The 24546-nt window shown below is 42.0% G+C and overlaps 1 protein-coding gene across 2 annotated transcripts; it reads right to left on the bottom strand.

Moving 5' to 3' along the window:
- Positions 1 to 390: 390 nt before the first annotated feature.
- LOC122401658 lies at positions 391 to 14982 on the bottom strand. Of its 2 annotated transcripts, none has more exons than XM_043403924.1 (6): positions 14880 to 14982; positions 9824 to 9901; positions 6639 to 6975; positions 6385 to 6541; positions 5952 to 6309; positions 391 to 5868 (listed from the first exon to the last, which is right to left on the bottom strand). In XM_043403924.1, exons 3-6 carry the CDS (start codon positions 6973 to 6975, stop codon positions 3676 to 3678), a joined length of 3045 nt encoding a protein of 1014 aa, XP_043259859.1. In that variant the 5' UTR covers positions 9824 to 9901; positions 14880 to 14982; the 3' UTR covers positions 391 to 3675. The 2 variants fall into 2 exon arrangements, with proteins under 2 accessions (XP_043259859.1, XP_043259860.1); XM_043403925.1 differs by lacking the exon at positions 14880 to 14982 and adding an exon at positions 14701 to 14830.
- Between the last annotated feature and the right edge of the window lie 9564 nt (positions 14983 to 24546).

Below are 24546 nucleotides of genomic sequence, written 5' to 3'. Positions count from 1 at the left end.
GACGCGCCGCGTGGAAAAACGCATGCGTCGCGCCGATCGGAGAAACGCAGCTTCGCGAGAACTTGTTTTTCAAAAAACAACACCGTCCTTCGGGTCGAAGCGTTCAGGGCTGAAACTGGACCGTTTGTCGAATTTTCCTCGATCAGAACATTCGAATCAGCCATTTTCCTTCGTTTTTTACGACACTGTTTTTTTTATTTGGATAACGTTTGAAATCCGTCGTTTGATATTAAGTCGAATAATATCGAAAATCGGTTGTAATTTTCAGTTCATTTTCCTACGTATATTGGTTTAGAGGTGTGTGAAATTGAGAAAAGCCATTGTTTGTTTGACAATTTTAATAGTCTTTTCATGCATGGACCTGAACAATCATTTCGGTCTAACGTTGGAAGGAGATGCATTTTTGTTGTTGTTAGAGATCCTGTACATTTTTAAGACCTCTTCGTTAGTTTTACGCAACGGTAAAAAATATTACAGTAAAATTTAAAACGTCGGCTTGCCGCCATCTTTTGTAAAAAAAAAGCATACAACATTCTTGGCTTGGAAAACGTTGATTGGACGGAAAATTATTCCATGGGAACGATTACTCTTTGTTAATACATTTATATATATATGTATATATATATATATATATATAGGATGTCCCATTTTAATCTTTCCACGCGGTTAGTTGTGAAACTATTGATCAGTTAAACGAGTGTTTCGGACTAAAGCCAATCTATTTCCAGTAGAATACCTCATGGTCAGCCTAATTACTTTAGGTGTAGCTATTTTACAAATTTTTTATCTCTGATACTTGAGTTTTTCAAGCACCTACCCATTTGTTGAATAAACATTAATTTGTACCATTAAATGATACTTGACATTGAACGAATATAGCTTTTGCCCGAATAACTGTTTAAATCAAGGAAATAAATTTTTGTTTGTTATATATACAAACGTAGCGAATTTAGTTTAAAACGTTTGTATAAATGGCAAACTGTTTCGTAAAATTCGTGGAAAGATTCAAATAGGATACATTTTAAACCGTAAGCTCAGAATCACAAATAAAACAGTTTTGAGTGATTTCGGCATAACTCGAACTACGATTTGTTCAGTTATCGATACCAACGATCCAAGCTATACGTAGGACGTGAAATAATAAAAAAAGATGTTACGTTCAGCGAGTGTCTTTAAACATGAAAGAAACATTCGCGAAATGTTGCTGATTTCGAGTCAAGTTTAAGGGATGAAACCAGCAGCTAAAAAAAAGGAAGCCAATTCGTAATATACCTGTGGTACGATTCACGTGCATTATTATTATTTACTATATGTACATTTTACAAATCAATTCGAACCCATTTTACATTAATTCCACAAAAGTAGTTGCAGATGTATCGCGCTGATCGTAATGAATTCATGACACGTTTACTTTATTATAAAAGTCGAATTTCGCGAAAATTGGTTATCAGTCTTGGAGATCGTTACAATTACTCGTTTATAATATCATTTTCGAATAAAATAAAAACTTTTACAATCCCATTGTAAATACAGTATAAAAATATCTCACTGTCTCGTCTTTATAAAAAGTCTAAGAATTAAATGTCGTATAAGCGTTCGTTTTATTTTCTTATTAATCTTTCGTACACGCCAGTTGCATATACCTTCAACGATAATTTCCAAGATAGCATTAGAGGGTTGAAACTTTGAAGGGTAGTTTTACCCCTTAAACTTGAGTTTACGCAGTTAGAAAAAAATACGTGTTTCTTATTCTTGGCTGCTCCGGTAAAAGTGGAAAGTTTCATCGACGTTGGTATCGAACGGTTCGCGGACGTTTCCCGTTCAAAAGAACGAGAAGCGCTTTCGATTCGTTGTACGTTGCACGTCGATTGGATTTTGACCGTCGATAACCGAAGGAACATACACTTGTTCGGTATATTTGTTTCTAAAGTTGTGTTATTTTTGGCTCAGGAAGTTGTTACGAGCACGCGTTGCGAGATATCCTGTGTATAAGTAGATGGTTGCGAACAAACTAGTTATTCGCGTGCACGTCGCGCTGCGCTGGTCGATATCTCTCCGAACCAGCAACACACACTCTGCATATAGGATACATTTAACTCTGAGAAGATTAACGTACGTCTTGAAGAAGGGAGTCAATCCTATTTAGCTATTGTTTGAAGCGTATAACCCAGCACCGTATGTTTCGTTACGTATTTAAATAGACTATTATCGCAGGCAGCGGTACTACCGACCGAATATTTAACACTTTCGTTAACTCGGTTTACCCTTGTTATTCCCATTGTTTTCTAGTTCAAATAGTCAAGAAGCTCGCTGTTGCCTCTGGGAAGGTAATCAGTATAGAGACAGAGGTAACATACGACCGTCAAGAAGAATAAGGGTATTATTTACGCAGAGTGTAATAAGGCCGGGATAGGTAATGACTATTATTCTGTTTCTCTTTTTCTGTCTATTATTCCGGATGGTTTTCTTTTCGAACTACATACTGTTACGAAGTTCCTTTTCCGTAGGATGTTGCAGTAATCCAAGCAGAAATAATAGAGGGTTGCGATGTAGTACTGTTGCAGTTAATTGGAAGAAATTGTAACTTTTGTTGGGTCTCTTGGATGGTTCATGCTCGAGCATCAACTTTTCGTGTTCTCTGTGGCTCGTTTCCCTTTGCTTGTTTATTAACCGAGCTTATATCCGAGAGAATTGCGAGTCTATCGTTTATCGAGTAAAAAGAATTGATAATGAGGCGAAATTGAAACTCGAAAACAACGCGGAATGAAAGAACCGTGGTAAGGTTGGTAGCGAACGTGTTAAATACCGCTCCAAAAAGTCATGGTGAATGGACGTCCGGCCATTCGTCGATCGTTAGGAAAAATAATTTGTTGCGTGGTTAATTGTAAACATTACCCTTTAACTTGCTTGGAGCGAATTATTAATTTATGGTTAATTCGATACCTTTGCTATAATCTACAGTCCCACTCGTTCGTTAAAGCCGCGAATACCTGTTATCGAACACGACTTTCTTCTATTATATTTCGAGTGGCGAGTGTAGAGAATGGCTATCGTTTTTCAACGCATCGACTGCCGTGTGTTAGTGTCGATTAATGTCTTCCAAACATTAAGCTTTGTTATTGGCTGGAACGAAACGATGAAATTACTAACGTTAATCGCTAGTTGTCGGGTACGTCCGTAAACATTTCTGTTCGTTGGCGTACTCGAGGAAAACTGTCCCTCGTATGGCATCGTCGAAAGCAACCGTTTTGAATCGCGGCTTGGAACGTATAAAATATGGTGGTCGACGCGTTGAGTCGTATAGAAATATTCGTTGGACGTTTGTAGAGACGCTGCTCCCAGCGAAAAGGCAGACTTTCGTCTTTCATCTTTCGATTTTGGTCTGCCGGGCGCGAGGAAGAAACAGGCAGTGAACGTTAACGAATTGTTCTTGCAACCAGGCAGTGAGACAGTTGGCCATCGAACTGGTGTTTTAGTTAACAACTTGGTTAAAAAAAAAAAATAGAAAAAAAAGAAAAGGTATATAGGTATGAAGCGAATACAGAAGAGAGTTTAAAGAATAAATATGCTTGTCGGAATGTAGCTATCGAAAGCGACTCGTGTTCTGGCTCGATCGTGGTAACAACGAAACGAGAAGAGCGTAATGAAAAGACACTTGTGAAGAAAATTGGCAGCTCAGATTTGCATCTCTGGCTCAGAATCGTCGTGGAACCAGTTGGTGGTTCGTTGACTCTCGGACACGCGTACGCTGGTCAGCTCTCTTTCCATGTAGCGACTCGATCTGGTCGTCGAGGAGCTTGGCCCAACCGGCGGTTGTCTGCGATCCTCGAACGAAGCGACAACATCCAAACGATCGTTTCTTCTGACGACTCTGGGCGTAGTTTCGACGGAACTGGTCCCCTGTTCCGCGTCCTCCGCCGCCCACGGTGGTAGGTCGAGCATCCCCGACGGTATACCCCAGTGCTCGGTGAACTCCGAACCGCTTCTGGCTAAGCTAGGCTGACTGAGGGACCTGACCAACGAGTCGGCGCCCTCGAACGAGCTCAGACTCGTCAGGTCGTCGCGGTCCACTCTGACGAAATCTCTGACCGTCATCTCGGACATCGACCTGACGTCCACTTCGCTGCTACCGCCCGCGCCTCTGTGACTCGAGCCTAATCTGCGCAATCGGCTCGGTTGACCCATCGCCGTGGCCGACTGCGAGATCTGCAACCGGTGGCCCTGGCTACGAGCAGAGCTGCCTCCGTCGCTCTCGTACTCGTACAGAGTCGGCAGCGACGATCTCCTGGACCTGGTGTCCCACTCGGACGATTTCGACCTCTTGTATCTCTGTCCGTGATTCTTTCCGTGATTGGACGACGACGTGGACCCGGCTTGCGTCGAATGGGGTCCCAGGATTCGAATGATCACGTCCCATTTCGCCGGTGGGAAGAGATTGGTGTATCTGGCGTCTTTGCGTATCAGCTCGTAGTCCTCTTTGACGACAGCTTCGGTCAACAGCGTCCTCAGGGTGCTGTCCGTCGTAATGATCTCCCGCCATCTGGCGCGTTCGTGTTCGGTCAGTTCGGTGGTGTAACGCGGGTCCAAGACGCGGGACAGCCTGGTGAACCAGTCGGCGTCGGTCTCGTCGATCGAACGACGCGACGACGGAGCCAGTCTGCAAGGTATCTCGGCGCGAGCCGTGTACGTTGGCTCGATGTTGATGTCGGGCTCCTCGTCCAACGGGGCGTCGACGTCTACTTGGATTCCGTTAGTTTCGTTCGTGATAGTCAGATTGGAAGTGGAACTGATGTCGGAGAAGTTCTCCCACTCCGGCGGGGGTGGCGGCAGGTTCTCTTGCGGATAGTTCCTGATGGTGACGTCCCATTTCGGGTCGGGCGGCGGCTGTGGTCTGGTTCTGTACTCGGTCACCTGGCGACGATGACGCTCCACGTCCTCGATCGTCTTCTTCTCCGTCACCGTTTTCAAGAACACGTCGTCTACTTCGTGCGTCGTGATCTCTGGACGCCTTGGGGCGACCACCTGAGGCTCGACCAGCGGTTCCGTCGCCTCTTCGCGGAACAGCCTATGTTCGCGGTGTTGTATAGCCGTGTGAGTCGTCGTGGCCGTTGGAACGATAGGCGGGGGCGGCGGCGGCGTCGGCGCGAGGATACTGGCCACTTTGTACTTGGCATGAGTGTGGTCGGTCACTTCGGTGAGGGAACGCGTCTCCGTTAATTCGGTGTTCAGGGAAGTCAAGGATCTCGGTCTGCGAATCTCGTGGTGTTGAAGAAGAGGCGGTTGTTCGACCGGGGAATCCGCGGGAGAGGGAATTCGTTCTTGTACGAGGCTGGTGCTGGTCGTGGTCGTCTCTCTTTCTGCCTGTTTCCTCAGAATCCTCGAGTAAACGGGCGGCGTTTGCTGGCGGGATATCGTCGAGCCGGAAGAGGCTCCTCCCGGTGGTGGTCCATGATGATCCGGAACGTAGGAGAAGGTCGTCATTCTACCGGCTGGACTCTCCAGACCGCGAGTAAGGCTGGACTCTTCCTTCTCTAGGATCGTGGTCAGGTTTCTTTCCAAGGCAACGCTTGCCACGTCGGATTCCGACAAGAGAGACAGAGGGCTGGGCGGGGGCGGCGGAGCTCTTTTCACTCGCATTTGCACGTCGAACTTTGGCTCTAGCGGCATGGCCATCATGTGTCGAGGTATCGCGGTTCTCGAAGCGTTCGCCGCTGTCATGGACGACGTTTCTACTTCGGCAGCCACCGTCTCCGAATACAGGGAACTGTTGGTGCGTATTTCTTGTCGTTGATGAGTTTCGTGGTGAATGAACGCCTTGTTGTCGTACGAGCCGGCCGAAGATACAGGCAGCGAAGGTTCTTCGTCCACCTGTGAACAAACATTCCAAATTAAACACTCAAATAACTCTCCACCATTACTAGTCGGTGTAATTCATCAGCAAGTGAACTCACCTCTGAACTTTCGCTGGGGTAATCGCTAGGTAAGGAATGATCGATCATCAAATTGGCGTCGCTGCCCGTAGTGGACGGAGGTGCGTGAAGAAGGGCGTGAGCCCTAGGTATTTTCAGACCCTCGAACATGGTGATGTTGCTTAGAGACGACGTGGAGAGTTTGGTTATCTCGGAGCCAGAGCTGCTGCCGAACGGATGACGATGGATGACGCGAACGTTTCTGCGTTTCAAGCACATGTACGAGCAGCCCAGACCCAGCAGGAGCAACGACAGGAACAGGATCGCGCAGATGATCAGCAAAATCTGAAATCCTTTTAGGGGTGGTTCGGCCAACGGAGCGGGAGTCGCGGTAGCCAGCCTGTAGGTACACGACAAATAAGTTTCTTAGCTGTATCAAAAGATAGGCTATAGTTATTTCTTGTTGTATATTTACACGCTAGCAGGAGGCGCGGGTGCTGCTTGCACAACGGGAGGAGGATATCTGCAGACTATCGTGATAACTTCGTCGCCGTCCATTTCGAGGCCCGGATGAAAACGAACTACAACATTATTGGTGAAAACGCGTTGAGGATCCTGCCTCGTGCCACATCCTGTAACATTAATAGACACAGTGTTGTAGGTTTGCTTCTATCGAACAAGTCAATGGAACCGGACTCTGTAAATCTCGAGCAAGAATATTTCACGTACCTTTTAGAGGTAGTTCCAACTTAGCACTGGTTGCTCCGCGTCCTTTGAATATGCAGGCGCTGTTACGATCGAAATCGGCGTAGGCGACACCATAAAACGGTTCCTCGAACTTCAGCTCGACGTGCATGCTACCCTGGCTGCAATTCAGGTACGCCTTCGTGCGGTTCAGAAATATCATCGACGAGATGTCGTCCAGTTTGGTCACCTTCCCGTCGAGGACCGTACTGGGTGGCAAACCGGGCTGATACTCGATGCTGTTACCGTGCGACGCATAATTGCTCTGCGACAGCACCAACGGAAGTGCTGTGCAGAGCACGGCCAGCAACTTGGACAGCATCTGGCGAAAAGAAAGGCAGAATGAGGTATTCGTTCCATATGGAATATAAGAATTCCGTTTCCACGTTTTCATTCCTCGAAATCATTTGTCGTAAAGTGGTAGCATAAAAATTGTTTCATTCTGTAAGTCGACAGAGGTAGAAAGTTTGGTGTCTAGTACACCATAAGTGTGAAGATTGGTCGCTACTATACCGTGCTTCCAGCAGTTGTCAGACGGATCGTTTGTGTTGCACGTGTTCGTGTTCGTGTTCGCGTTCGCTTGAATATTTTAGACGCTATCTTTGTCATTTGTCAACGCAAACGGTATCGCTTAAAATTTAGTTATTAAGCCACATACGTACAGTCATGGCTCGCTGAACTGCACGTGCATCATCGACCAACTTCCCTTTCCTACCTCTGACGTCACTGGAATTTCAATCGATCTCCCTACAATACCGGAACTGACATTAGCAAACTTTAATTCTGCTCGTATCTCGACAAACGGAGCCTCGAATCGCCGAATGGTAAAGTGCTTTTCGTTTTTAAACACGGTACATATTTGGTTCTGCAACGCGGATCTACGAGGACACGGTTTGTGGGTGGTTGGACGTTTAGACCATTAAATTTTTGATACGTTCTAAACCGATACTCGGGAAAGTTGTTTCCCATCGACGTAGCCAGCTTCGGTCGTAACCGACGATAACGTCGACGGTGTTATTTTGAAAGGCGTGAGTTCGAACCGCTTTGTTCCTGTGCCCGGATCGAAGCTGCACAAAACTAGCGTGCAAGGTAAGAACGCCAGGCACAACCGGACCTGGAGCAATAACTGGAACGACGGAGACTGTTCGCCGATGTGTTGTGTCTCTCTTGGATACGTAAATAGCCGTGGCGAATAGCAAACTTGAACGTCGGATCGGATTGTAATGTTTGCGGGTGGAATTCTCATTGTCAGTCGACGTTCACCGTTCACGGCTTCCGAGCAACGCCGAGCATAGTTGCTCGACGTAATTTCTATCGCGTTGCTAGTTCCTACGCCAATGTTTGGCAAAAAAAGACGGTATTTGTCGCATAAGATAACAATAACCAACCTGGATCACGCAATCGATGTAGAAGTACAAAATTTCTGACGTGTTAAAGAGAATTATTGTTTTCATCGGGATTGAAATCCCACTCCTAGATCCGATTACAGCCGTTAAGTGGATGTAGATCGATAGGTGAAAATGCAATTTCCATACGAAACAGACCGTGCGTTGCTTACGACCGTTATTTGCATTGTCTTTGATTATTTAAAAATGCACAGATAGTTGATAACGTGCGCATAAATAGCCGTTGATATAATTAAGCAGGGACGTGGCGACGTTGCCAACGAATGCATAGGCGTACGATTCACGAGAGGGAAACTTAGAAGAAACGTTTATCAAATATATTCTAACGTGTCCAAGATTTTCAATCAGAACTCGAACTAAGAAATTCCCAACCTGGGTCGAAAATTGCAACAAGAGTATGTCTGTGAACTCTCGTGTCCGATGGATCAATCGTTAGTTACGTTTAAAGTCGTTAGGATGTAATAGAATGTTGCTGCCAAGAATTGCGTGCAACCCCGTCCACTACGAAATTCTATCGCATCTCTGTCGTATTCGTGGAATACTAATGCGCGAAAATCCCAGGAAATTTCAGCCAATGGCCGTCGCGCATTCTTTGAATCCTATTTACGGTACATCTGCACGGAGTCATGACATGTCAGTTATCGAACCAATATGTTGCCCTCGAGACGTTGCAACACTGTGGGTCAGTTTGATAAAACGCTTCTGGTCCTTCCTCTAGTCTCTTGACTAATGTTGGTAGATGTAAATCTAATATCTAGCCTCGCAGGTATATTGCTGTGAACTACTGGTTTCACAGTTCCCTACAGACGAGACCAAGTGTCCGGTAGCGGTACGACGGGTCGAGCAGAGCAGACCATTCGGTATTTGCACCACGTCAACGTTATGCTTTGACACGTTCTATAAGTGCATTGCAAAATAGACAATATCCATTGTTAAAAAACGACCACTCATTAATGATTGCAAATGAAATTCTCGATGGATGGAATTTATGGCGTTGATGTATTTACCAATGTACAGACCAATGTTCCAAGTTTGTTCGTTAAACAGGGAATAGTGGTTTACTTTAAATCAAGTACGTCTAACAAGTGGTTGATGGTTGGTGTTCGTTATCGTTCTGTAAACGTAGACCCATCGCTCTAAGAACCACAGAGCATCGTTAAAGGATGAAATTTCTTGTTCCGCGTTAGGTTCCAGCGGAGGTCAGACGACAGAGACGATGACAACAGCGGGTTGATAGTTGGTGACTTATCCGAAAGCCTCTGTTCGTTGCGTACCGTGATACCTGGAGGACCGCGAAGGAAAGTTCTGGCACGCTTCGATGCACTCGCACCGTTAGATGCCGAGGTAATGTTCGTTCGCTCTACACAGAACCAGTAACGAACCAGTATCTACGTTTTAGCTATTCGCTTGACCTTCTCCAATTACGATACCATCGAAAAGGCATTTATTTATGGGATTCGCCGTCGTCGTCGTTCGTTGGACGAGATTAAGAAGATATTCGTGTCGAACGCTTTCGTTGAAAACAAACACGAAAACTGGAATTTAATCGCAAGGTCGATAAAAGTCACAAAATTCGACGAGTATGGTGGGTGATTTTATCTCGATCCGACTAGGAGAACGTAATAGAATGTGTACAGCAAGTGTGACCGACATACAGCTATAAATAGCGATCGAATCGTTAAATGATTAGAGAACAATAAAAAAAAAATAGGAATCATGCTATTCTGTGCAGCAAAGTGTTTGGATAGGTTTCGTTCAACTTACGTTGATCGTTGAAACGTTTCAGATCTCTTCCCCTTGTCCCTCGATTCTCGTCTGCTATAACAATCGCATGCCGGCGATCTGTAAATTACAAGAAAGCAGTTTAATTAGCATCGAGCGTGGATTTTCGAATTTGCCTGATCGCTTCTTATTCTCTTTTTATTCGCAAATCGTTAGATAACTTAGCGATACGAAGAATGGACGCTGTATGTATCGACCTCGACTGTTTCCTGTCACGCATACACGCGTACGCTCTCTTCTCGCAAAGGCCTCGACCGATTCTTTCGAATTCTATATTATATTATTTACCTTTTGTCCAGAAACGATGGATAGTTCCGTAAACAAATAATAATTCGCCTGTAAAGAGTCGTATTTGAATCTCTTCTCTAAATAGAACAACATAATCTTTGTTGGTCGATTTCATCTTTTTCTTTTTATCCGTACGTTCAAGATTGCATAATTATTTTCATTCTTGGTTTCGGGATTTTCCTCTCGAGAAGAGAACACGAGAATATTGTTTAAAATATCGCGAAGCTTTCGACGGAAATTTAAACGTTGAGAATGTTACTCGGAGATCCTTGAAAATAAAGTTTCGTACGAACGCTAAAGTGAAATTCGTGTTGAAACTCTGAACAAAAATACACACGAACGAACGATTTGGGCAAGTTTTCCGAGATCTCGAACACGTCACCGAGACTTTCGCGATTCTTAAAATGTCAAAGGCGTCAGGTTCGTTCGTTTTTGAAACTTCCAAGGCTTCGAATTACCTATAGATAGCACTGTTCTTAAACAGAAATGGTAACGTTGCGAGGTTCACGGTTTAAATAAACGATTGTATGCAATGGAAAATTGTAAGGTTCTTAAAAATTTGAAACGATGACAATCGAGCAAAGAAACAAATTCTCCAGACAGCGAAGGTAATGACCTCTTCTCCTTCATCGTTCTGCCTTCACTTTCTGCGTACTTTCGAATCATTAACGTCTTTCTTACATAATAATGTAAAACGTTACACGATGAAACGAGGTTTTAAAAGCAGAATTTCAGCTCCACCTTCCTTTTTACACGCCTATATTTACCGAAATTCCGTGCATCTTCTATCTCTTAGAATGTAACCAAGACTTTACGCGTCTTGTGGTAACTGAAAGATTTTTATTCTGCTGGTTTGATCGGTTGACTTCACTTTTGGCTTACATTTAACGTCGACGATCGAGCAAATCGTAAAACCGCAATATCACTGTCCATCGTCTGCAGTCAAACCTTTAAACGCTATAAGAAACTAGTGAAAAAAGACTGCAAGAAACATAAATTCTCGTTTTTAGAAATATCGAAGATGAAACAAACTGTGATGTGCAATTGACCGGCAACCGATCGTTTGTTGCAAATTGTTTCAATGTTATTTCCGATGATTCGTTGGTAAAAATGAAATTTTAAACGTTGCCAAGAAATTCTGTTCTTTTTTTGTATAGAGAGAACCCCCAAATTCCACTGTGTCTCGGAGCCCATGAAGGTACTTATAACGCGCCCCTGAAGAGAGAGGCGTCGCGTCGAGCAGGTACTAAATAGCACACAACTGAAAGAAATAATCATGTTGTCGATCACGTTCCAAGCCTCCAAATCAGCTTAACGCATCGGTTATACATGTATTTTTCGTGTAGGAGCTGAGTACGTGTCCGTAATTCGCAATTCGCGATTCAACGTGGAATGTCATGTTACGAGACTGCTCCCACACGATTGTTTCTCTTCGGTGCTAGAGGTCGGTGCATCTTGTCCTTGGTATAAATTCCATACCGATGTAAACGACAGATTTCGTCGAACAAAATGGGTGAAAATTAGAATTTATAAAATGGAATATCTGTTTCTCAAGCGTGCACTTTTTAGTATCGGTAGAACGCTCTGTAGATCATTTACACCTGACGTTGAATATGTTACCGTAATGGGGCCACCGCCGGCAACCATTGCAAATATAAGTTCATTCGAGATTTAAACGTCTTAGACGAGCTGCACTTGTTCATTCACCGTGTTAATAATTTTGTTTTGTTTGGTTTGTCGCTAATACAGAGAGAGCTTTTGTCGTGAACCGGTAAAGCAGGGGATTCGGATCCGCGCGTAAGAGAGGAAGTACCGTCGAAGAAAATATCGATTCGATGGAAAAACAAACGCGGCGAGCGTGACAAGAGTGACGTTAACACGCAGCACGTTGGTTGAAAGTCTAGAAGACAAGCATCGAGCCTTTAAAGTCGAACCAGTACCAGTACCAGTACCAGTAAGTATACGAACGAGACAACGTCGTCAGATTGCGCAAACACTTTACTTTCACTGGCCACGCACACGCGAAACTCTGGCTCGTGCATGGGGCTGTGCCCTTGCACGCCAAACTCCGCTTAATATGTATTATACAAACCCAAGCTACCAATTTCCAAATACAAATCAATGGCCATTCGACCGGCAAATATTACTAACCACTCGGTCAGCGAGTCTCATTGCGAACGAACGTAGATGCACGCGTTCGGACTGTAAAAAGGTGGATGTACAGCTCGTTGTTTCTTACGTAAAAGTATATAACTGTTTCCGTCGAGAGATCATTAATTTAGTTCGCTTTTAAAGACCGGTCTAAGGTTTTGCTAATTTCGTACGAGCATTACGGAAATTTAGGTATGCGCATACTATTAATGTACTGTTTAATTGCACCGCAATTAAAGATGGAAGAATTAAATAACGTACCGAACGATATAGTCAGTTGAGTGCGAAATCCTGTAATTACTTTCAGCAACACAGTTCCAAACGGTAGTGCGAGCTCGAAGCTTTTCCGAAGATTTGTCGGTCACGGTTTTACTTTGCGTGTTTCGGCGATGTTTGCGATGGATGTTGCGCAGATAAACTTTTACCATGTGGAAAGAATATCGAACGGAACAGTAATTAAGAGGAAGAGTCGAGCGTTTATCCATTATGAAACTCTGGCGTTCGCGTTTCAAGATCGAATCTTTTGCACGGTTGAACGTTGACTGTCGGTAGCCTCGTATCATAAGAAGTTTGCAATAAATATAGAATTGTATTTTTTACCTAGTAAAATTTCATACAAATATATATAAATGACTGGGTCCCCCAAAACTCGAAAGGGAAAATTACGTGGAACTGGGCAAGTTGGGGCGAAAAAGCTGTTACGTACCGTTGCACGAAACATTTCGCGTACTTTGACCAGATGCATGCGCGCGAAAGATGCTCGAGGCGAGGCAAGGCGAGGCGTTGCTCGAAGCATTCAAAATATGCCCTAAACTTGTTCCACGGAACTCTCGTTTATGGAGTAGACAGACAGCAAGTTGCACGACTTGGATTCCAACAAGATCGCTTAAGATCGCTGTCACGGCTGCACGCACGCACGCAGATGTGCGTTGTTCGATTCACTGTGGTCACGGCTTTTGACCATTGCTCGTCGTCGACGTTACTCGGCCGTTTCTTTTATTAACGATCCTCCAGGTGATGTATTATTGTCCTCTTTTCCTCGCGAACGCGTTTCTACCATTGCTCGTATAGTAGAATAATATCGTTAGAGTTAACGGTCGAGTACACAAAGTACATATTTCGTTGCTCTCGGTCGGGGAAAAGAAATCGTGTCGATAATTGTGTAAGTAAAACGGAACGAAGCTGGCAAAACGCTTTCCTACGAACGACAATAATGTACCGTTCGTCTATATGTAGGTACGACGAAAATTGTAAAACGGTAAAACGAACGACGAGACAACACGAGTGACTGTAAAAGAACTCCTTGTTTATCCTTGGAGCGATCGTTGGTGCAGAAAAATGTAACCAGTTATCGTGTAAAATTTACTGAAAATGCATAGGCGCGGGACCTCGAGCAACGAGCATCCCACTGTTTACCGCGCGTTAGGATTCGTTTCGCGAGGAGCACGATCGTCGTGAACCGAAGCCCTTGAATGTTCGGTAAAGTCGAAGAAAGCTGGAAGAAATATCAACGGGGCCGTTCCGTGAAGCGTTAGCATTGGATGCACGTTGCGATACGGCCTCTGTTTCCATCTCTAGTTGCAGCTAGAATTGAGCAAGCGACCGTGCCTTGTACCAATGACGTCATCCCCGGCGGATCCAAGATGGCGATCGCGTGTTCGCCAGGCAAAATCGGCTGGCAGCGGCGAGCAGGACCGGTTTTCGACGGGGGGCGGGACTCGTAGCCGGGTCGTTTATCCGCGCGGTTTCGTCGTTTTGCGGCCGAAATGTAGAAGCTGCGAAATCCCAGGGACCTCCCTTCGTCTCGTGTTCCGTATAATAGCCGTACACGTAGGGATTATTCACCGATTCGGTCGCGAAGCAAGTAAAGCCCAGTGGCGTAGCCACTCTCGATCCTTTTGCGTGGTTCCTCCGTACCGACGAGTGAAAGTAATTAACGTTGATACGTAATCCGAGTACTTTCACGGACGGCTCCGATCGCGCGTTACGAAAAATCCCGTTTCACGCGGGACAAGCGTAACGAGCGTGAATTCGCGCCAGGAGTACGACGAGTTAAAAAGCCACGCACCCGAGCGGGCAATAGAAAAAGTGCTGGTAGCACGAGGACTCGTGGATATCGTACGCCTCGAGGAATGTTCGGCCAACATTCGCGAACCGAGTGGGTGTTTCCCCGCAATGCCGTCATCCACGCAGATCACCGAGTATTTTTATAGCGACCAGCGGGAATCGATTCGCGTCTCACGCCCGTGTCTTTCGAATCGTTCGTCTTTGTGTTCGATGCTTCTGTACGTTCGTTAACCGAGCGTGGAATTGGGCGAACAACGATGGACGCGCTGCCCAACGAAAAACGAGGTTGATCTTGTACAATAGCGGCGAGTCCGGCGATGATCACGCGTGGAAAAAAGGTAGTTTGGTCCTACCTTGTACGGGTAGCTAGCACGCAGCTAACAGTGCGAGGAATACGGTCTCGAGGCACTCGAGGTTCTCGGAGCCAACGCGACGGTACGCTCCTGATTCCCAACTTGCACGCGCAGGTAAATATCATCCAACGCGATCGCGCGGCCGCGACTGAACTCACTTTCCAGAGGCGGCGTTTTACCTGCGACAGGAGAGACCTCTTAACAGACCGAGCTGCTCGGCTCGGCTCGGCTCGGTTCCGTTCCCTCTCTTTCCGTGGCGTGCACAGCTCGCGGCCTCGCGTGTACTGTGTATCTTAGTGCCACTCGCGTTCTTACGGCTATCCTTCCTGCCTACCCAGCCACCCACCTATTTACGCCTTCGAGTGCGTAGCCTGGCCTTATGTCGCGCTGCGGGACCTCGAGCTACGCTACCTATTCTCTCGCTCTGCTCTATGTATTAGGTCGTCCCATAAGAGAGCCGTTTATTTTTAAAGTGGCCTAAGTCCATTTATCTTCAAATCGAGATATTTAAATGTTTGCGTTTCAATGAATTTAAAAATATACGTATAGGATACTAATGAGTCATACTGCTTAAGTGTCTCTAAGGGTGTTAAATTTATAGTTCCTATTAAAATAGTGGCAATTATTAAGTGAATAATATGCCTTTTCTTATCAAGAATGTAGTTAGGCCACTTTCAAAATTAACAACCAGATTCATTATAAAATTTGAAGGTGCTCAAGTCCATTCAACATAATTTAAGATGCTTCAAATTGAAAAAAAAACAATACTGAATTTATTTTACATATCTTTAAAACACTTTGGAAACATAATTTATGCCATTCAAAACATTTTTTAACTATATAACGTACAAAATTACAAACATAAATTTATTACAAAACAATTTACTACTCATCTACATTTTGTGCGTGTGAAAGGGATTTGAAGAAATCATGATGTTCCGGTGGTATATATCGTAATAGGTCAGTTATGTCCTTGAATTTTGCTGTTGTAATTTGTTTGATATTTTTATACAGTGGTGTCGATACAATATTTTCAAACTTTCTTGGTCTACCCCGACGTGGTAATAAATTCAGGACTTTAAAATTTTCATTCTCATTCTTGATGTCTTATAGAAAATTTTATACGGTTCATTTCTGACGAAACGCATCCAACATATTTTTAACCAGTTTATTGATTCTCCATCAGAATTCTTTACCCTTTTAAAAATTGCGTCTTCGAATAATTTTGTTGATAGAAAATTTTCTTGTCTCTTTTTTTTTAATGACATTTCTACCACGCCAAAATCTCTATCATTTGGTAAAAACGAATGTCCTGATATTAAAAATTTGTGATCTATGATTTCCACATTATTTTCCAAAGTTTGGACAATTTTTAACCACATTAAAGCTACTTTAATGTTTCTATTTTGCCCGGCGCACATGTCACTGTAAGCTATAATGTGTCTTTCACTTCTTAAATTTTTAACATGTTTTAGGATGCATGAAACAATTTCTTGAGCACCTCTGGATGCAATAGTTTCATCCCAAACGTACATGTAAACATTAAATATCTTGATTTAAGTATAAATGGAGTTAGGTCACTTTCAAACTACAAGGTTTAATTATTCAACTAACTCTGAAAACTTATGTGTCACGAATTATCGTATTTGCTCGGAATATAAGCAACCTGAAATGCTTTACTGATAAATATCATGAAGTTGTACATGTAACCATGGTAACCGGAAAAAATTGAAAAATGGAGTTAGGGCCACTTTCAAAATAAACGGCTCAAGTTCTGCACTGCGAGCAATATTTGAAATATACAATGGAATTTTACGAAAAACTATAATAGACCAGGTTCCCCTTACAAAACTTTTGATGATATACTCGTGTAGACTTTTTTAGTGAGATACAAATTTTCAATCGTCATTCGCGTGCATTTGTTAGTCGCTTGTTCGAGTTACGTGATAGTTGTACTCAATAGTGGTTTACGAGTCATCGTGGAGACATGCACGGTTGGTCGACGCGTTGAAATTATTTATCTTTCCAAGCGAAAAAAAAAACGTTAGGTAATCGCTTGCGGTTGGAATGGTTTGCGTAGACGCGTTAAATCAGATCGTCGTCGATATATTTGCCAGTGAATCAACGCGACGCGTGATGTCGTGCTGTAGCATTAGCCTGGGATCTTATTAATCGACGAGCGTATATTATTTTTGTAGCAATGCATCCCTGGTAACGCCTCTGTCGATGGAAGACTTGGAGAGAGCGAGTTCTCCTTGGACCGTTTATACGGGGGTCCGTGTAGCGAGCAGCGAAGAAATGAATCTCAAGGCAAAGATTTTCTCTTTAATTGGTTTATTCAAAAATATATGCACGCAGAAGGTGTCCGAATGTACTCAATCAGTCGTCGACTTCTCTATGTAGGATCGAACCGAGCGAAAGAATCACGTGACGGAGTTGAATAATCGCACTCTTGGTACTAAACGAGTTAACTTTTAGTCGTTTGGCCTCGTTCCAAAGAAGCGTGTTTAACATAGACGCATGCAATACGTAAACGGCATTAGCAACTCCGTCGAATCGTGAAAATTGTTATAGTTACTTGGACGGAGCGAAAATACGCAAAGGTGCAAACAACCGAAACATGCTTCGTTTGTTCGTCTCTGTTCCACGATAGTAATCCGTCTCTGTCTCGTTCATTGCCGCGGCTCTCTATGTCCGGTTTTACATATGGCCGTAAAAGGCGAGCGGAAGACCTTGAGACACCCACGCCCAAACTTTTCTTCTCTTTTCTTTCCACAACACTTTCTTTTCTCTCGTAGTTTTAATAAATTTAAGCTACTTAACGCGCAACAACGATTCCCTGCTGCTCGTCTACCTGTTCCTCGGCTCGTTTTTTCGTTCGATTCCATTCGATCGACTCATCCGAGCCTGCTGCGCGTTCCGATGCACGCGGACCAGCGTTATTCTTTATTGCAAAATAATTAATTTCTTGAATACTTTCTCCCCATAACCGATGCGATTTAACGTGGAGTATCGTCGATGCGTAACTGGTGTCTCGAACTAATTGTAGCGAATATCGAGCGCGGCAGTATTAAGCCCGATGCGTTAGAAATTAGTCAATTTGTTCTTAACCTTAGACGATGCAAAGAAAAGACGGGAAGTAGAGATCGATCGAAGGTAATTAGCATAACAGGATCCAAATGTAGTAACGATACCAAAACGTAATCGACACGGGGAAATATGTGGACAGTGAAAGGATATAAAGGGTCCTTTAAATGCCAATATGTAAATACTTTCGGCGAGATTACGCAGGAGGAACGCGTTCACCGCCGTCTTCTTTTCAAGGAGGCAGTTTCGCGAGCATCGCGTCGGAGGGACCAACCGACCGGTTGCTCCCCTTCGTCGCACTTCCGAATATGGCAACGCGCACACCACAGCCTCCCGATCTTCTTTTCTCGGGTTTGCCACTTGCCTGCGTTCAATTGTATTTGCACAGGGCGGAGCAGAAATTCCGTCCACCAGAAACGTTTTTCTCGGTGTTATTACTTTAAATTTCATGTTTCGTTAAAGGAACTTCGATTTAAACAATCCCACATCGATTGTATCGATACTAACAATAGCTTCGAGAATTACTATGTTCGGACAATGTTAATTATAAGGAAATCGTATCGTCGTTCCATCGTTTTCTATGACTTGTTGTCAATTTTGAACAACCTAGTATTATACTTTGTTGAGAATCGTCTAAATAGTCGCTTCTAATAGTCATAATCTCATTTCTTTTTATTATTTTCGTGGTACCACAGACGAGGTATACGAGTAGACCTTTTATCCAATTTTTCTGGGGCTCCAGAGCCCCATTACCATTTTCGTGTCACTCGCAACTTTACCAACGGATTCAGAAATGAATTTCAATCCCTACCATAGTCAACTCACATGTATTTACGCAACACTACACCTGTTGCGTATCAATACTAATTCTGAGAATAGTTTCTCAACTGACCGCCATCCATGAGAAGAGGCCGCTAAAATCAGCTCCGAATTTTCAGGTCGGTATGGCAGTCAGATTCGGCCGCGAAAGTCCATAAGGTGTAAAGTCTACTCGTATAACTCGTCTGTGGTGAAAGCAGGAATGAGGATGTATTTCAAGCTCTGATTCAAAAAAAAATTGTAATAAAATAACATTTAATTTCATCAAAAATTTCAATATCTTTTGGAATGTTTTTCTCGAAACTGGGAAGGATTTCAGGGGTATTTTTTCACCTAATATGATTATACTTGACCCCCGCAAGCAAACATACTTGTTTCAGAACAAATAAGGATCTCATTGATAAATACACCGTAAATCCTCTATTTTTTATTTTAAATTATAATATATTATTTATTTAAAAACTAACTCGGTAAAAACGTATTTGCGACTCGAAATCAGTGTTATTAGACCGCACACCAGGACGAAGAATGTATGTGGAACTATAAGAAGATCGCAGCCATTAGCTCATATTATTTGCTATGTAATTAATAATTATATTAATAATTATATTAATTACATAGTAATTAATATGACCCGGGTCTCACCACGTGGAGGTTGCTGCGACTGGAGACCCACCCTAGCCTCGCCCCAACCACCCTTCCTTTGGCGAGAAATTCGAATACCTATCTAAGGGAGAAGCTATCGAAAAGTTAGAAACGAGCTAGAAAAGGAGAGTTCTTAAAAGAACTGCCCAATCAAGAGATGAAGAACCTAACAAAATGTCAATACATGTGAGACGATACACATGTTTTCTAAAAACGAAATTGAAATGTGCAACTGCACGTATGAATCCTGATTACTAAATTATCAATATGTACTTTATTATTAATTGTTCCTTCTGAAATAAATACTTGCATTATGACAGTGCCTAACAAGACACTCGTACAAAACGAAGAAAGGATCCTGAAGATCCAACCAGAAATCTGCAACTGCACGTATGGACCTTGCATATTAGAATACTAATATGTATCTTAATATTAATCATTCCCACTTAAATTTACGCACACGTTTCGGTAATATTTAATAAACGGCAGGAGAACGCTTTTTTATCTTATAATCTATATACATTTGTACGTATATTCCAACGCAATCTGTAGAAACATGAAGGAAATATTTTCTTCTTGGTGTCTTCATCAATCCCACGATGTTTTTCTAAAACATACACTCATATACAATAAATATAATCGACATGAAACAAAGAAATACGACAAGATATTTTCTTCTTGGTGTCTTCGTCACTCCCACGATGTTTTTCTGAAACAAAAACTCATATCCAATAAAATATATACTCATATAAAACAAATAAATATGAAAAAATATTTCTTCTTGGTGTCTTGATTAATCCCACGATGTTTCCCTGAAACATAAATCAGACAATAAATAAAATTGTACAAAGAAACTAACTACATCAAGCTACTTCAAACTACAACAGAGTGGCACATATGGGGATGAAGTTAGACGTTTTAAATATCGCAACACTACGGGGCAACAACGCGATAAATCAACAATCGCAACGCTAATTTATAATAGAAAAAATTCCAAACGGGACTTGTAAGAATAAAAGCAACCCGCGAATGGTAATTATTCGCAACACTACCCTGAAAAGCAAACGCGAAAAATAGTAATTCGCAACTCTAATTCGCAATTGCGTTTACTAAAAATTCGCAACGCTATTTTTAAAGCAAACGCCCGGTTCCTAGGTTTGCATAAAGACAATCACGAATCGTATTTATTCGCAGCACTAATATATCAACGCGATAAATATTTATTCGCAACTTTACGAGCAAACGCGAACATTGTATATTATTCGCAACTCTAACTTTAATCAGGGGCTATTGGTACATAGACATGTACTGGCCACAAAATAAACTAACTACTACTAGTACTACAATTGGGGTAGAATTTGGGCATTGAAAATATCGCAACGCTAAATAAAAAATCGCACGATTAATCAAGATCGCAACGCTAATTTATAACGTGAAAATTACAAACGCGGTTGACATCCATTATTATATATATAAGAGTAAAGAAGCAACGCGAATCGTGATTGTTCGCAACACTACCCTGAAAAGCAAACGCGAAAAATAGTATTTCGCAACGCTACGAGCAATCACGTTTATCAATAATTCGCAACGCTATTTTTAAGCAAACATTCGGTACCTAAGTTTGCAAAAAACCAATCGCGTATCGTGTCAAGGCGCAACACTACCCTGAAAAGGAAACGCGAAAAACAGTGATTCGCAACTCTACAAGCAAACGCGATTATTGGATATTCGCAACTCTATGTATATCATAACCGCGAGTTATGGGGACGGATGGCTGGCATGTATGGTGCAATCATGTACCATCAGGTACATGCATACGTGAGCGAGTCAGAGAAATAAACTAACTACAACTATAGACGAGTTAAGTGACAAAGTAGTAACAGGAATGACTTTCCATTCTCATCCGAGGATGAAGATGAAAAGCCATTTGTTGCAGCCCACTCTTGAGACAGTTTGTCAGGGCCTTTTCTTTCTTCGGCGGTCCTGCCAATGCCTGAAACTTACTTAAGACCGGGCTCGAGATTTTGTGCAATACGTAGTCTTCCAACAATATACGAATTGTTGCAAGAGCATACGTGGTGAATCTCGAGCGGTACGAACGTTTCGAAAGGGACCTAATCCCGACCGCGAGCGCGAGAGAGCGACTTTAAGAGTCGCGCGATTCGAGGAGTCGAAAATAAAGCCGAAACAAACAGCACAAGTGCACCGTTTGAATCAGCAACATTTCTACTCTCGAAATCGTAACTACAGGAACAGAACTGCCACGCGAAAACGCGCCTACCCGATGTATAACTAATGTGGACAGTCCTGCCCTGACCCTACCTACTTAGGTTTAAACACACACACCAGAGAATAAGTTACCTACCTACCTAACCCTATATTTAAAAAAATGCAAAACTCAGTCTCTCAAACAAACACTCCACGGTTCTCATTCTCAATGTCCGGGCGCGACCTAAACTAGAGAGGACTCCCCGGGGTTCCTCCGACACCCGGACACAACCTCATTCATACTCTAATTGTGTACGTACCAGTTTTTGCAGTGGACTGACAAAGCTAGTGCCCATTGCGTACTTTTATTATTTATGTAAAACATTTTAATATATCTGATATAGTCTTTATTAAAATATACTCTATACATATATGATTATATAAGATTGAAAAGCTAATTCATTATGCATTTTACAATATTATCGACGTGTATGCAATACGAACAATTGCCAAGTAAATAATAACTATAAGTTTAATATTATTATTGTGATTGTTATGAATCTAATGTCAAAAAATACTGTATCTGAATTGTGATGAACTTTTGATACGATGCACTTCCACAACCTAACCACAAACACACATATGTGGACAGTACATCGTGCACGAGACACTAGCATTGTCAGTCGCACAGATAAATTATTATTATAAATGTTACAAACTAAGTCATCGTGCCCCGTTGCCTTCGCTCGTGCAAATAACACTTGGGCATGTGCATGAACTTAGGCAACGAACACGGGAAAGTATCCTGAAAATCCTGACTAAAACAACTGGTTATTAATAATTAACTAAACGGTATCTATTCTCAGTTAAAATGACTCGACTTGTTATATGTAATATATCAACAGCAGAGTACGTTAATATTGAAAGATATTATTATTCAAGAAAAATTTGTGATTGAAATTTAATTGTTCAAAATGTAAGACTTTAATAAAGATTTCATGATAAAATAATTTACTTTGCAAATTGAAATAAATTTGTTAAATTATTATTCAAAATATTCAAATAACCTTGGTCGATTCTGTCGTCAAAGTAAATTTAAAAAAAAATAAAATTAACATGCATGTTCCTTTGAGTTGAAAATCGACCAGTCGCGAAACGCCTTCTTGCAAATAAAATACATCATATGATGTATTAATTAATAAAACGAATATTTAATAATTATATTAATGATGTAAGATATTTTACTCAATCATATGATTAATATAATGTTTTCACATTATATTAATTCATATTCTACTCAATTATTTAATTCATATAAAGATAATAAACATATTTCATATATTTTATCAAAATTGTGTAATAATCATATTGTGTAATATTTATTGATAACATTAAAAAACGCGAGTGCAAGAAGACCCTAGCCTGCACTAAAAAAATATAACTCATGGGTATTTTTCATTCCCGCGGTCACTTAACTCGTCAAAAATACCAAGTATACAACTGGTCACCCGTGTTGATTCGGATATTTCATCCTACAACATGGTTGGGGACCAGAGGAAACAAAATAGCATGCGACTCACCAACTGTAGAATTCAAGCACCCGGGCGACGATGTTGCCTAGTAGGAGTCATCAGCGAAGTCATCAGCGACGTTAGAAACGAAGTCAGCATCAAGGTCAGCAGCGAGATCATCGTCGAGTTTCTCTGGATCCACAAGTACGATGATGAGATGTCAGGATCCTTTAGAAAGAAAGAGTAAATGTTTTTACGAAAAGGTTTCTACCGTATTTGAAAACTTGATGGCAAATTTAGATCAAACAATTTTTTTTAAGCGCACTCGGAACAAAATACGAAGAATACTTACATTTTTCGCACGTGGGCATCGCCAAATACTCTTTTTCGTATAGATACAGGTTTCCTGTCGAAACGTGTTCACAAACTCTCAAAGCATTATGGCGTCGCGGCTATAGCGTGACCGTAGTTTGACAGCGGTTGAGAGTCTCATGTGGTTGAATTGTAATTACGAGCTGCCACAGAAATAAAACACAAATTTGTTAACAGACACTTATTAATATTGGATAAATGCATCGATGGATAATGACGAAAAGAAGAGAACCGATTAAAAATGAAAAATACGTTTGACCGTAGTTGAGCGTCCCGTGTTTGAATTGTAATTACGGACTCTTACAGAAATAAAACACAAATTTGTTAATATGCACTTATTAATATTGTATAATTGCATCGATGGAGAATGACGAGGAGAATAGAAATGGTTAAAAATAAAAAATACGTACCTAATTAGACGCGAAGCTGTCAACGTACTTCTCACACCACTTTCCAGACGAAGAATGACGAACAGGATCGGTCACGTCTCTCGCGCGAGGAGTGGGGAGTGGGGTGAGGGAGTCACGTAGTCCGTCTCGACTCTTGATGTGTATCTTCGAAATAAAGGTTAAACCTTATATCTCGAAGAACTGAAAATAAATAAAATTAAGACATGAAGAAAATAAAATTAATATAAAAAGATATCAAACAAACAATTAATTAATGATTTATAATCTTTATATGCTTGTGACGTCACAATGAGAAGCTGTCATTGGCTCATCTAATATCGATCTGTTATTGGTTGCATATATAACTAGATCAATTGAAATATATTAATTATAACTATATAATGCGTAAGTATTAACTTTCAATCTAAATTTCAATCAGTTTTTCATATAAAAGTTTCTTTTGTTTCTACTAAACTTTCTAAAGATATTTATTTTAATTTTCACTAGATACCCAACCGTCTTTGACGCGGTGTCGATAACATTGAACTTGACGCAGTTTGGTAAGAAGTCTTCTACAGGCATAAACGAAGTGTGAGGTAGACGCCGAACGCGATATTTTTTCGTAACACAGGGATTAAGGGCACAGACAATGCATAGTATAGACGCATAAAACAACAGTGTTAGTGTCACGCAGTTCAGGAATTCATGAGTCCATCTCCAAGGTGAAGTCGAGAGGCCGGCGTCCGAGAATGTAAACACAACCTGACCGAGCTTTTAAAAGATAAGAAACGTATCGCATCATTGTCCTTGGCTTA

The sequence above is a fragment of the Colletes gigas genome, unplaced genomic scaffold (assembly GCF_013123115.1).
Source record: "Colletes gigas isolate AHSC1104 unplaced genomic scaffold, ASM1312311v1 Colletes_gigas_Sc00026, whole genome shotgun sequence".
NCBI classification, from domain to species: Eukaryota; Metazoa; Arthropoda; class Insecta; order Hymenoptera; family Colletidae; genus Colletes; species Colletes gigas.
The sequence above is the reverse complement of the archived record's forward strand: the minus strand, read 5'-3'. Positions and strand labels throughout refer to the sequence as shown.

Excerpts from the sequence above, each read along its gene's own strand:
- LOC122401658 (XM_043403924.1), bottom strand. The coding sequence starts at position 6,975 with ATGCTGTCCAAGTTGCTGGCCGTGCTCTGCACAGCACTTCCGTTGGTG. Across the intron at positions 6,542-6,638 it reads GTTGGAACTACCTCTAAAAG|GATGTGGCACGAGGCAGGAT; the intron begins GTACGTGAAATA and ends TTAATGTTACAG. Across the intron at positions 5,869-5,951 it reads ACCCCAGCGAAAGTTCAGAG|GTGGACGAAGAACCTTCGCT; the intron begins GTGAGTTCACTT and ends GTTTGTTCACAG.